The 12,209-nt window shown below is 37.4% G+C and overlaps 1 protein-coding gene across 6 annotated transcripts in view; it reads left to right on the top strand.

The window, feature by feature from the left end:
* Positions 1 to 129: 129 nt before the first annotated feature.
* The window catches only part of PARP4 (poly(ADP-ribose) polymerase family member 4), a 51,684-nt gene continuing 39,604 nt past the window's right edge, over positions 130 to 12,209 (top strand). For 3 of the 6 annotated variants that reach the window (XM_062567247.1, XM_062567242.1, XM_062567248.1), the window contains exons 1-9: positions 130 to 262; positions 2,819 to 2,876; positions 3,954 to 4,061; positions 4,354 to 4,486; positions 7,143 to 7,338; positions 8,109 to 8,232; positions 9,397 to 9,475; positions 10,037 to 10,150; positions 10,941 to 11,090. In XM_062567247.1, the coding sequence (XP_062423231.1) occupies positions 4,361 to 4,486; positions 7,143 to 7,338; positions 8,109 to 8,232; positions 9,397 to 9,475; positions 10,037 to 10,150; positions 10,941 to 11,090 (789 nt within the window). In that variant the 5' untranslated portion in view covers positions 130 to 262; positions 2,819 to 2,876; positions 3,954 to 4,061; positions 4,354 to 4,360. Of the gene's footprint in view, positions 263 to 1,089; positions 1,205 to 2,818; positions 2,877 to 3,953; positions 4,062 to 4,353; positions 4,487 to 7,142; positions 7,339 to 8,108; positions 8,233 to 9,396; positions 9,476 to 10,036; positions 10,151 to 10,940; positions 11,091 to 12,209 lie in introns of all 6 variants that reach the window. The other 3 variants (XM_062567243.1, XM_062567244.1, XM_062567246.1) reach the window with 3 other exon arrangements.

Here is a 12,209-nt window from a genome sequence, read left to right as displayed (position 1 = left end):
CCACAGGCTGAACAACGCCCCGCGCGAGGCATGCTGGGAGCCGTAGTCCCAAGCCGCTGCCCTCCCCGCCCAGCTGCGCGAGGGCCCTGCGGCCCTCGAACTACAGCTCCCAGGAGCCTCCGCGGCCACAGGGCCGTTGATAGACTTCAACGGTAACTGCTGTCCCCGCGCTCCGCTTCCTGCTCGCGGCTGTTAGAGGCGGCGGGGATCGGGCTGCGGCGGCGCGGTCGAGCTGCCCCTCGCTCCCGGGGCGGCCTCGCAGGTAGAAGCGGCTCGCTTTTTCCCCCAGTTCTCTCCGGTGTCGCCGCTCGCGTCGCCCTGAAGCCGCGGCGGGCGTCGTGTTTCACGCCGTGCCCCAGCACCCCAAGGTGGCCTGGAAAGCCTTGGGGGTTAGCGGCCGGTTCGCGCAGTATCCAGTAACAACTGCCGTGATAAGTGTACGAGGAAGTTCCTGTCTTGCGAGCGCTCCGCAAGCCTTCCAGCGCTGGGGTTTTCCTGTGGGGGTGGCGCTTGGGGGTGCTGTTTGCTTTTACAGCCGCTTCTTATACCCTTTTAATGTTTAAATAGCTGCAGTAAGCAAGGAGTGGAAAGACAAACGGGCAAAGAGCACACCTTGTCTTTCTGACGTTTTGCGTTTTAAGTGTACCCTGTCTTTCTTTCCCCTCCCTCCAAAATTACTGCTTTCCACTGAACTCCAGTAAAAGGCACTGGGAGTATCACACACTAAAAACTCTTGGGGAATTGCAGGTTGTGACCCGGTTTTGCTCTTTGGTGGGTGAGTACAAAGCTGTACTCTAGGCTGTCTTGGCAGCCCTTCCAATTGCTGAGTACCAGTTTTAATTTCAGATCACTCTTCTTTCTGCCTTTTTCTTTCTCCTAAACTCTCTGTCATCTTCCCTGCACTTTTATTTTGCCAGTTATGAATATATTTTCTACATGATTGTCCTCAAACTGGATTCCGCATTAACAGCATGAAGCTATTGTGATAGAAAGAATGAGGTTTTCATGTATGGTAGGCAGTACTCGGCTTGGTTTGATTTATTTGACTGGGTCAGAGTTAGTGTTGCTGCCCCTTTGAGCTTTTCACAGTGTTTGAGGAGTGTGTCCTAGCCTTTCCTATCTCACAACACCCAGTCTTTCCAGTTGTATCTCACACTGTTGGGGAAGCAGGAAGACCCATCAGGAAGGGGAGCCGCCTCAGGAGGTGAGTGTAGATGATTGGGGTTGCACAAAATCTAAAGAGAGGAGTGGGATCGAGGGTCATTTAATGTCTGTAGTGCTGGCAGTACGGAAGGATAGGGGGGTTACTTTGCCGACAAACTCTGAGGAAATGAATCTGACCTTCCCTCAAGTTTACACATTCCTTTCTGCTTGCTCACTGATACATGGTTTATTTACAGATCAGTTCTTTCAAGAATTTTTCCTCAGTTTGTAGTAAGCAAAATGTAATATAAAATAACACTGTGGAGCTTTTATGCCACAAGAAGCTACTAGTTTCAGGTGTTTCTGATGTTTAAAGGTGAGATATGGATGTACCAGCAGGACTGATGCTTATAATAAGAGTGTATTTATTTCATTGCCTTCTAATAATCTTTTTGCTTAGGCTATGCAACTAGAACTCATTATTTCCTGAGAAGAGAACTTCTGATAAACCTTGGCCACAGTCTGTTTTAGAGTATATTGAGAAAACTAGTTTATGCAGAGTCTAGGAGTAAAGAGGAAGGCAGTGCCCTGGTCCATTCTGTTATTAAGGAAAACCTTTGGCAATGGCACATTTGCCCTTATATATGCCCCAAATTAATATATCTTATTTGTGACAAGATCCAAAATCAAGTTCATAGAAGCAGCTTGCACCATGCCATAGAGCTTTTTAAAATTAGTTTTCTGCAGAGCCAAATTACAAGAAGGCTGGCTTGTAAGATTTTTATTACCTCAGATACCACAGTAATTTGTGAAAATCTCTTAGTTAAAATATGGAAAAAGAGTTTTTTTTGTCAGCAGAGCAAATTTCGTGCCGAAAGGATTACTAATTCCAGACAACAAGAAACAGAAAGTACAGATTTACAAGTGCCTTCATGTAATCTTTTATCAGGCAGTGCCTGCCTGATCTAAATATATGTGTTAGAATTAGTGTCGCCAGTTGTCTCGGATATGTAGTGCATAGATGGTTTAGGCCTTTCTTACAGATTACCTTTCTGAGATCAAATTGTATGGCTATGTATAAAATCATCTCTGGTGGTCTTGATTTTCCAGGATTTCCTGAAACCCAAAATTCAAATGAATTATGTTGCTCTCTCCCTTAGATGAACTCCTTCCTATTCTTCAACTTGTCACTTAGTTATTCCGTAGTAGCTGCTTTATTTACTGCACTGAAAAATGATTTTACTTGCATTCATTGAAAATCAAATATGCTAGACAATAAGAAAATATGCTTGGTCCTCAGTTGTAAACCCACCCTTAAAATGCTACAGGATCGTTTGTTTATCCGAAACTGTATCGTAATCTTCTGCTCTGAATTTGTGCCCTTGGCAATGCCACCTAACTACTACTTCTGGATTCTTACTTTGTTTTAGTTTGTTCTCTCTCTGTGATATAGTTGAATCTTTCTGCAGAGTTGATGTAAAAGCTTGGTTGATGTATTCCTGCAATTTGACCAATAGTACTTTTTCTTGGGTTTTTTTGGGGGGGAGGGGAAGAGGGGGAGATATTTTTTCCGTTCTCTTCTGAATGGCCTGCCCAAAAAAAGAGGGTACTTAATGTCAGGCATTTTTGGTCAGCATAAGACTTACTTTCCTTTCACATTGTCTTTGCTTTTCAGGGAGCAATTTTTTATTTGTTCTGCCTCATCCTGTGGGTCAAGGGTGAATTTGGAGAAGGTAAATATTCTAGATTGTCAGTTTTGTCCAGTCGTCTCATTCTTTAAGAAATACAAAAAGCTAGAGTAAAAACAAAGTCTTTGCAGGTAACATTAAAACTAACCCTCTGGCTCCAGTATGGACACAGAGGTTAGCCAAAGAATTACCAGCAAAAAGAATTTTCTGAACAGAATATTTTATTTTACAGGCATATGTTCTCTTTATGCTGGTTACTATAGCGTATGTCTGCATTAATGGTTTGGCTTGGTGCAGAAATACAGTTTTAAGCCAGATCTTTGGTTGTCACCAGTTGGCTTGTGTTGATTAAGGTCTTGGTGGTTTTGAGATGTACAATCTTGCAACAATCTTCCAAGTTGCCTTAGAAAACTAAACTGAGCACTATGCTTCAAATATGTCTAATAGGGGTGTAAGTGTGGGCCCAGGCAAAGGCCCTCTGGCTTACGCTAGACATGCAAGTGCCACTCGAAGGCTGTTCTGGAGAGCCCCTGTGACATGCTGAGAAGCTCAAATGATATAAAGAGCTCAGTAGTCATAAAGTATCCTTGTTTGCACTATAATTCTTTTTTATCATTCTCATCAGTTGTTATTATCTTAAAAACTCTGCGCATAAAAGCAGCCAGAAAATTAGGTATATACTGAGGATATACTGATTTTAATGACTTAAGCCAGACAGACACTGTCTTTACATTTTATTGTCATACCTTCTGCTCCAGATTAAATAAAACTTTCCCAAACTGTGATATATTAGTGTAGTTTGTCACAAGTAACACACAGCCAGTTTTCATTGAAGTTATCTTACAAACATTGCAAGCAGGCACTGCTAAGGAGAGAAGCTGTCTACCTAGCTCCATCCCTCTCCTGACAAATCACTTCCACTGCTACGCTACCCCTCCTGTGTTCCAGTGTAAATCTTTGCCCTAGGCCACAGGGTGAATTAAATCAGAAAACAGATCCAGGTTAACACTAACCTCTTTGTTTTGTTTGGTTTGGTTGGTTGGTTTTGTTTTTACTCCATTGGGTTTAATCTGAATCATTTTTACAAAGTTCTTTTTGAATGTTGTTTTTCTATGTTTTCAGATTATATACATTTGTGAGTGGAAACATGAGAAACGGTCTACATTCTTGAAAAAGAATTGTTTTATAGTCTGAAAGGCGAACGGAAAGATTGTTCTAGTCTAAAATAAGGTAATTCCACATTACTAACAATGGATATTAGCAGCAAGGGATCAAGACATGAGTTTGACAATTAGTTCACACCATGACTTTGCTGAAAATGTAGGTCACACTACATTTTCCACGTCATTAAAAAAAAATGAGTAGAACTGATCAAGAACTATTCTTGGTGGATTTGATTACCATGCTAATAAAATGGGATTTGTTTTGGTATTTTCTAGAGTTGAGTATATTTGGTGGGATTTTACTTAGATGGATAATAGGAAAAGTTTTTCAGCCAAAAAGCTATTTCCTTTTTTAACAGGAGGGCGATGACGATCTTTGCAGACTGTGTGTTTTTTTTAAAAGTAAAGCACTTACCTATACAGGAGAAGAATAGGCTGAAAACTTGCATTAAAGAAAATGATGGAATAATTCATTTTGTGCTTGATCACAAGGTATGTTTCAGATTTATTTATGAGATCTCTTTAGGAAAATATCAAATGCCGTTAAATGTTGTAGAGTGTTCATCTTGCCTCTTCTAGAGAAGTCGTAAAAACTATAGGGATTATTTTGCTGTTTAATATTTCAGTAAAAATAATTCTATTTACATTTTTAATGCATCTGGCTCTGTAGTCAAATAAAAAAATAAGAGTAATATTCTCTCCACAAAAGAACCAGGAAGTTTCTTTCCTGATAAAACTGCCATACTGTTTTTCTTCTCTTGTCATCAGGTAGGGGAAATACTGAATAAGGAGATGCATCATGAATTGGGCTTTAGTTATGTTATTGTTAGTCTTAATGAAAGCATTTGATTACTGAGTGAAAGTCGATTACTGTGATACGGCAGCTTTTTATTTTAAATACGTTGAACATGCAGTACGGTTAAATCAAGGAGCCTATCTGCATGATGTGCGCAACAGCAAAACCAGTGGGCTATGTTTATATTAGTGTATTAAACATGATTCGGAATGTTTCTAGAGACTGTCCGTGTCTGTGCCTGTGGCATGAGTTGGCTCAGATCTGTGCTAGTGAACTCCGCTGGCTCTCAAGACCAAGTGGTCATATCCAAAATGTCTGCTGGAAATCGTCACAGTGATGTTCTGTCTCCCAAAGCCTGCTAGAAACTGGAGGGATGCACATCGGTGTAGGCCAGAAGTATGCCAAGGAATATACCAATGCCTTAACAATATAGATAGTCACATGCCAGTGACCGGGAGTAGGTTCTGTAACTTTTTAGTGAAGGTATAGTGTAAAGATACTCCATATCTTATTACTTCTGGCACTTGAAAAGGACATTTTTTCCCCCCCCATAACTCAAAAATTACGGCAAGCTTATATATGTTGTCATGTTAGAGTGCTTACTTCTGATCCCTCTTGGGAAGAAGATGGTGCATTATGTTATGATTTTATTTCTTGTTTTGCCTGGGTTTTTGAGATTTTCCTTAGTTTCAAGAAGAATATGTTTAAGTAAGCTAATTTCTCCACCTCACTTATGTTTAATGTTATATTAGGAAATTTTGCACATTACTTTGAAGCCTGCTGTTGTACACAGTTTCCATGGATGATTGTCGTTTTACAAACAGCAGAAACTGTAGATGCTGTCCTGAAGAGTCTACAGTTTAGATTGTGCATAACAGAAGGAACTGACGTTGAACGGAAGAAAAGGAATGTATGAGGGAAAAGAAATTTGTAGGTGCATCATCACCTTACTTGGAGCACAGCTGTTTCTTGGCAACTCTGACAGTGCACATCTGTTTAGGAAAGTGAAAAATAACATACCCAATATAGGAAGAGTGTTTTTGTTTTGCACTGTAAATTCAGGATCTTCCAAGTTGTTTTGACACGTCACTGTGCCATGACTCTGGTGTAAAGAACCATGGTCTGGACAATAAATAAGGTTCTCATTGATTCCTTCAGACTGACCTGTAAATATGAAATGGAGAAAAAGAAAATTTTCTTTTTCAAGGAAAAAAAAAAAAAGTCAAGGAAATTCCCATATTTAAAAAAATGAACTTGGAAAAAAAATGCTAAAAATGAATTCCTGACTATAGCAAGTGAATTAAGAGATAATACAATACAAACATGTCCTAATTGAAACACATATCTCAAAAAGTATTTATAAATATAGTGCAAAATTAGAATTTCAATGCCTAGAAATTATGATCTCTAAGATACTGAGAGTTGCTAACAAGTGGCTGGCCTGTTCAGAATGGACCTTACCCAAATTTTAGAAACTAAATTATGATTAAGCAAGTGTTTCATCCTATATAAGGATGAGAATTTCAGAATAAATTTGGGTTCAGTACTGAGAAACACTGTATCAGGGAAGAACTCTTTTCTAAAGCTGTTTTTTTAATATATGACAAATGAAAGTACATGCATTTGTTATCTTGTTTTCAAGTAAAATAGATCTAATATAATTCTAATGTTATGATCTTGCATTGATCTGGATCAGTCAATTTTTATATGCTTAGTTTTAACTGTTAGAGGTGCAAAACTCATTGCTTCTTACTTATGACCATTTTATATGAATTGACTTCTCTTAACATCTCTATTTTGGCCTGTGAGAAAAGTTTTAATTTGCATCGTGTATGATTCCAGTAAAAAACAGTATAAGATCCTTCGAGTCTACCAAAACATATTACTATTATTCAGCCTTCTTCCCCCCCCCCTTTTTTGTACATTTTTCCTCCTTATTCTTTGAGGTAAGAGAAGTCTTTGATCTGGGATTGTACTGTATTTGCCACAGTAGAGTCTGGCCCATTACTGGACCTCGTATGTGCAGCTAAGAGCTCTACAGAATGTTACGCAGCTGGTCATCTTCGTATCTCTGTAGTAACTGTATTAACTCACTGTGAAGTTATGTTTATGTTGGCTCGGCTGAATTGTGGACATCTGAAGGAGTCCTGCTCTCTCTGATGATGGAGGAGAAGAGATACCACGTTTCTAAATTAGATGTTTCAGTTAAAATACGGCCCAAGAAGGTTGTGTATTTTTTGATATTTTATTTGAACTCTAGAATTTCACTAGGATGAATTACAAATAAACATTATTTGTGTTAATATTGTAGTTACGTGTGCTTAATGACTGTATTTGTAACTTGTCTTTTAGTGTACGCATGTTGTTGTGGATACTCTTAATATCCTCAGCTCTCATCATCTTAAAGTTATTCGGAAATATCAGCTCCCGGTTGTATATGTAGATTTCATATGGAAATCAGTTGAAAGGGGGAAACTTTTACAAACTGATGCCTATAAGGATAATAAATTACGAGATAACACTTTCAACCAAAAGCTAGATAATCATGGTAAGTTTGTTTATTGATGTGATTTATTCATATATCATTTTTTTAGGAAAAGAATATTTTAGAAGATGAATATTTAGAATTAGCTTTTAAGAAATCAGCAACCATGTATACTGGCAACAAAGTTGATATAAGTAAGAAATTTTTCTGAAAATAAATTATCATCCTGAAAATTATTAATATTTTAATTTTCATCTTTTTCTAGTAACTGTCCTTTTTATTTCTGTTTACTTCTGTGTCCCTTAACAGAGTGCCATCTGTTGAGTTTCATGCGGTGCTAGCCTGTCCTTTAAGATTTTTTTTAAAGTAGTTAATTTTGACACACAACACTATGAACATGCACATGTCATGAATTGATATGATTTTCTGAATTAAATGGAAGCTTGAGAATGAGGAACCCAACACTGGGTTACTGTTAGGCTATTTATTTACTTACTTAATTACTTACTTCTCCTCCTCCACAGTAGAGGCCAAGGGCATGCATGGCTGCAGTTCCTTTTTCTAGCAGTGTAAAACTGTTTTAAACTAAAAGTGAAGCTGTCTCCCTAGACCATATCTAGAAAAGTTGAGGGACGGGGAAGGGAGGTTGATTGTTTCTAGCACAAAACAAAAAAACTAGGAGTGGATTGTTCTGTGGCATTGGGGCCAAGAGTTGCAGAGCAGGTTTCAGCCCAAATTCTGAAGATAGGTGTGTTGGCCTCTTTTTAAACTATTCGTATGTTAAATCAAAGAAACCTGATGTTATGCCAAGTAAATAAAGACTTTGATTGCAGGTATGGAAGACATGTCATCTTCTGAGAATAAAAATGGTACTGAGAAAAATGAAAACGATGACTTAAATCCTACTATTACTGAAGAAAGTGAGAGCAGAATTGAGTCTGAAGCAGGGATTCTTAGGTAAAATAAGATAAAATTAAAGGTGTGTTTTGATATGCCTATGTTGATATTTCTGCGAAAGAACAAAAATCTCCTTTGGAATCTGTTTCAGTGACTTACGGAGATGGTTCATTATCTTACGAATGCTATAGTGGAGGAAAAGTCAACCTTCCTCCATTTTTCTGTACTATGTCTATGAATTTATACTTATTTCTGATTTGTTTTCCCTTTGAGTCTGTGTGTGTAAGTTGGTTTTACATTTTTCTATTTCAGTGTACATCCACAGTGCAGACTTCTAGTATGTGCAGAGCTTCTACCAACTCAGCAGGCAGTAGGCATTGCTCAGGCCTCCTGGATTTATAATTGGAGCATTGTTTATGATCACAATTTTTTTCTTTTGGCTATTCATATAGATTTTATTTTGCAGTACAATTTGCTTCATTTTTGGAGTTTCTGAGCATGCATCTCTTCCACTGAACTCCCAGGAGAGCTGAAAATCAGAATCATTGAGACTGCCCTTACATAATAGGGAAAGAGTATTGTTATAACTTATTTATTATTGAATTAAAGGAACAAAATGAGCTCCAACACTTTTTTTTTTCCTTTTTAATATATATATATATATATATATATAAAAAGCAACTTTTGCTTTAAGAGACTGCTGTCAGGAGTAGGATAGGTATTTAACTATTCTCTGGGAGTACATATACTAGAAGGTGTACTTACCTCATTTAAAAGCTTTGATGCTGAAGGAAGTAACTACAACTGTATATCCTAATAGGAAAGTCAGGAATGAAAGAGTTACTAGACTAGGACAGCATAGCTAGCTGACCAGAACTAGAAGCAGCTGTTAGAAAATTAATGTGCAATCAGGCAGTGAAAATCCATTAATTTTGTTGCTTCTGTAATTTTTTCTAGAGGATGAAGATTGAAATGTAGTCTTCATCTTCAGGTTCGCACTGGGTGGTTTGGCTTACTAGTGGAAGTCAGGAGCTTGTCTGGGGGATTTTATGATTCTATGATTTTATTTCTCAAAGCTTTTTTGTTGTTATTTTGTTGCAGGAAAAAAAATTATCTTCTTAGTTATTTCTTATTTTAATGTGATGCTGCAGCCTATGACAGTACTGTTTTTACTGATGGTGAATGTTTTTAAATGTTAAAGGAAATTAATTGCTCTGATTCCAGATTTTGCTCAGAAAATGATCAAGATATTCCCTTTTTTCCTCAAGATTTTGAAGTTGCAAAATACAATGTCCTTGAAAAAGTAAGCCTTTCTATTACTGTGAGGAAAATGTAGGAGGATCAATAGATGAATAAAAGGTTTGCCATTTTGTACACAAGGACAATTCTTTTTATGTTACCATGTACGGCAATGTAAAAAAGTATTGAAAAATACTTTAATATTTTATCTTTCAGTGCAGCCTAATTTAACTCATACAAAACTCTTCTGTTTACTGTCACGTTCCAACCAAAGCATTGCAGTAGAATAATACGTATGTGCTTCTGACAATGTATATCATTATCATGACTGTTATATTTAAATTACATTTTGTGCCTAAACATCTTTATTTAAAAAAAAACATAACAAAAATATATGGAATTGTACAGCAATCAGTATGGTAAAACCAGAGGGGCACTTCTGCATGTTACTGTGATACAAATAATTAATAATTCTGCTTGTTTTTATAGCTCATCGTAGTGTGGTAGTTTTAAATGGGTGGAAAATGAGTAGAGTGAGGGGGAATATATGGTGCAACATCATGTCAGTGCAATGTACTGAAACAGTAAATGGTGGTGGGGGGGTGTTACTTATCTCTCCATTCAGATTTACTCCAAGGAGAGCAAAGATGTTGTAGTTATTGAATTACAGTGTTCCAAAGACCATTATGAGTTCCCATTTCGAGTGTGTGCGCACTTCAGTGCATCAGATGGATCCAAGGTATGAGCCATGCATTGATGTTAGGTGTTTGTTTCTTTTTGCACATTGAGCACATCTATCCCAGTGCTCCAGAAACATTTCATTTTTATTTGTAGTCTAATTCTTTCATACAGATAGTGGAAAGTCATTTTGCTAGCTTTGTCATAATAAATTTGATTCAAATTTAACTCCTCTGTATTTTTACAACACTCTTAGAAGAGCTGGTTTAATACTAGGCAGCAGTACAGCCTGGATGTACCTACTTCATGTATTCACATGTTCTTAGTAATATCTAAACTGTATAATGGCATACTTAAGGGCTGAAATGCTATAGCAAATGATATTCTGGACATGCTTTTGATGGACAGCAAGGCTGTTCTGGAAGGTAGCTTACTCATACCTCTCTGAGTAGGAGTTGTGTGTGCAATCTGGTATAGCGCAATACCAGTCAGTGTCATTGTAACAGTATTATTCAAGTCAACAATATTCAAGTCAAAGGAGCTGAATTTGGACAAGAAATCATGATTTATAGATTTGAATCACTTATTTATCAGGTCTAGCTCAGTTGGTAGCATAATTTATTCCAGTATGCATTTAGAAGAACCTATCTTGTCATTGTGGAATTTGTGAGTAGAGCCTTGTGCTTGTTCTTGTCCCATGAATCCTCACAAAAGTATTGCCTTATTGGAAGCCTGTTAAATCAAAACCGAAAGTTAAGTGTGGATTTGTCAACTGTTTAGAGCAGTGGGCTGTAAAATTAACTGTATATCTCTGCATAGTTTCTGACTAATTTTACACTCTCAAATTTTAGAACAATAAGCAATTCATAATAACGAAGACTGCTGAAGAGATAAGAGAAAACTATGAGACTTTCATTGCAGACCTGAAGAGCCAAGATTTCTTATTAAGAGAAACTTTTCCACCTGAAGCAGAACCTTTAGCTTCTACAAAATTACAAAAGGCTAGTACAACTTCCCATGTTTATGTTTTTTTTTTTTTTAATCTTTCATTATTTTTGTTTCAGCTTTCTGAATGTGGCTAGCATTGTCTGAATTGCAGTGCTACAGTCAGAGGTTAAAGGAAACTTTTGTAAATGTTTTTGTAAATGTTTTTGGATTTTTTTTTTTTTTGAATATTGAGTGAATGCTGCAAGTATGTAACCACATTAAAAGCATATATAGTCATTTTCATTATTCTCAGGTGCATTATCAAGATGAATGCGATGCTTAAACAGTGATGTTCTAATACAGCAACTAGAACTGTTGTGTCATGTGTAACTTTGACTGTCATAACTATTTCGCTCGCAGGGCAAGGCTTCACAGACTTGATGCAGATCTTAGTGAAATCAGTATCGGGACTCCCACAAATATATTTCTGGTCCTAGAAGTGTATTTTAGACACTTTACTGCTATTTAAACTAGTTGTAGTGTCACAAAGTAAATGGGGAAAACCTTTTTCACTATAAGCTATCTACTTCTCTTCTACCATGATTAACTTGCATTTTAGAGCACAATCGGCAGCTAGATTATATCCAGTCTATATACCTCCTCTAGTGATCTCAGAAGCCATGTGGTTGATGCCATATAGACAAGTAATGTAAGATATCCAAACTGTTATGATAACTATTGGAAATATCAAATTTAATGGTAGTTGTTGGGGTTGAAGAACAGTGAGAAAAAGCTGAAGTGTTCTGCTTTAAGTGTTTCTCAAATATACATGACGAAATCTATTTTCACAGCTCTTTTGGATGTATGGATTGCCATGATTTTCATGGCCTCGCTATTCTCCTACAGCTTTGCTGCTTCAATTTTTATTTTCACAAAGCTAATATCTTCCCCACCAGAGCTTTCTGAACTAGTGATACAACAGTCATCTGTTACATATGGTACAAAAGATGTTCATTTGAATCAATCTGTTCTATTACCAGCTGTGCAAAAAAAGGAAGTGGTTGAGATCTGCAAACTGTTATGTCTGTACCCCTGACACAGTGTACTGATAAAGATACCTCAAGCAAATCAACTTCTGTCTTCTCCAAGACATTTCATCTCATCCTTCAAGCAGGCTGCCACCTACCTGCCAT

This window comes from Rhea pennata, chromosome 1, assembly GCF_028389875.1.
Source record: "Rhea pennata isolate bPtePen1 chromosome 1, bPtePen1.pri, whole genome shotgun sequence".
NCBI classification, from domain to species: Eukaryota; Metazoa; Chordata; class Aves; order Rheiformes; family Rheidae; genus Rhea; species Rhea pennata.
The sequence above is the reverse complement of the archived record's forward strand: the minus strand, read 5'-3'. Positions and strand labels throughout refer to the sequence as shown.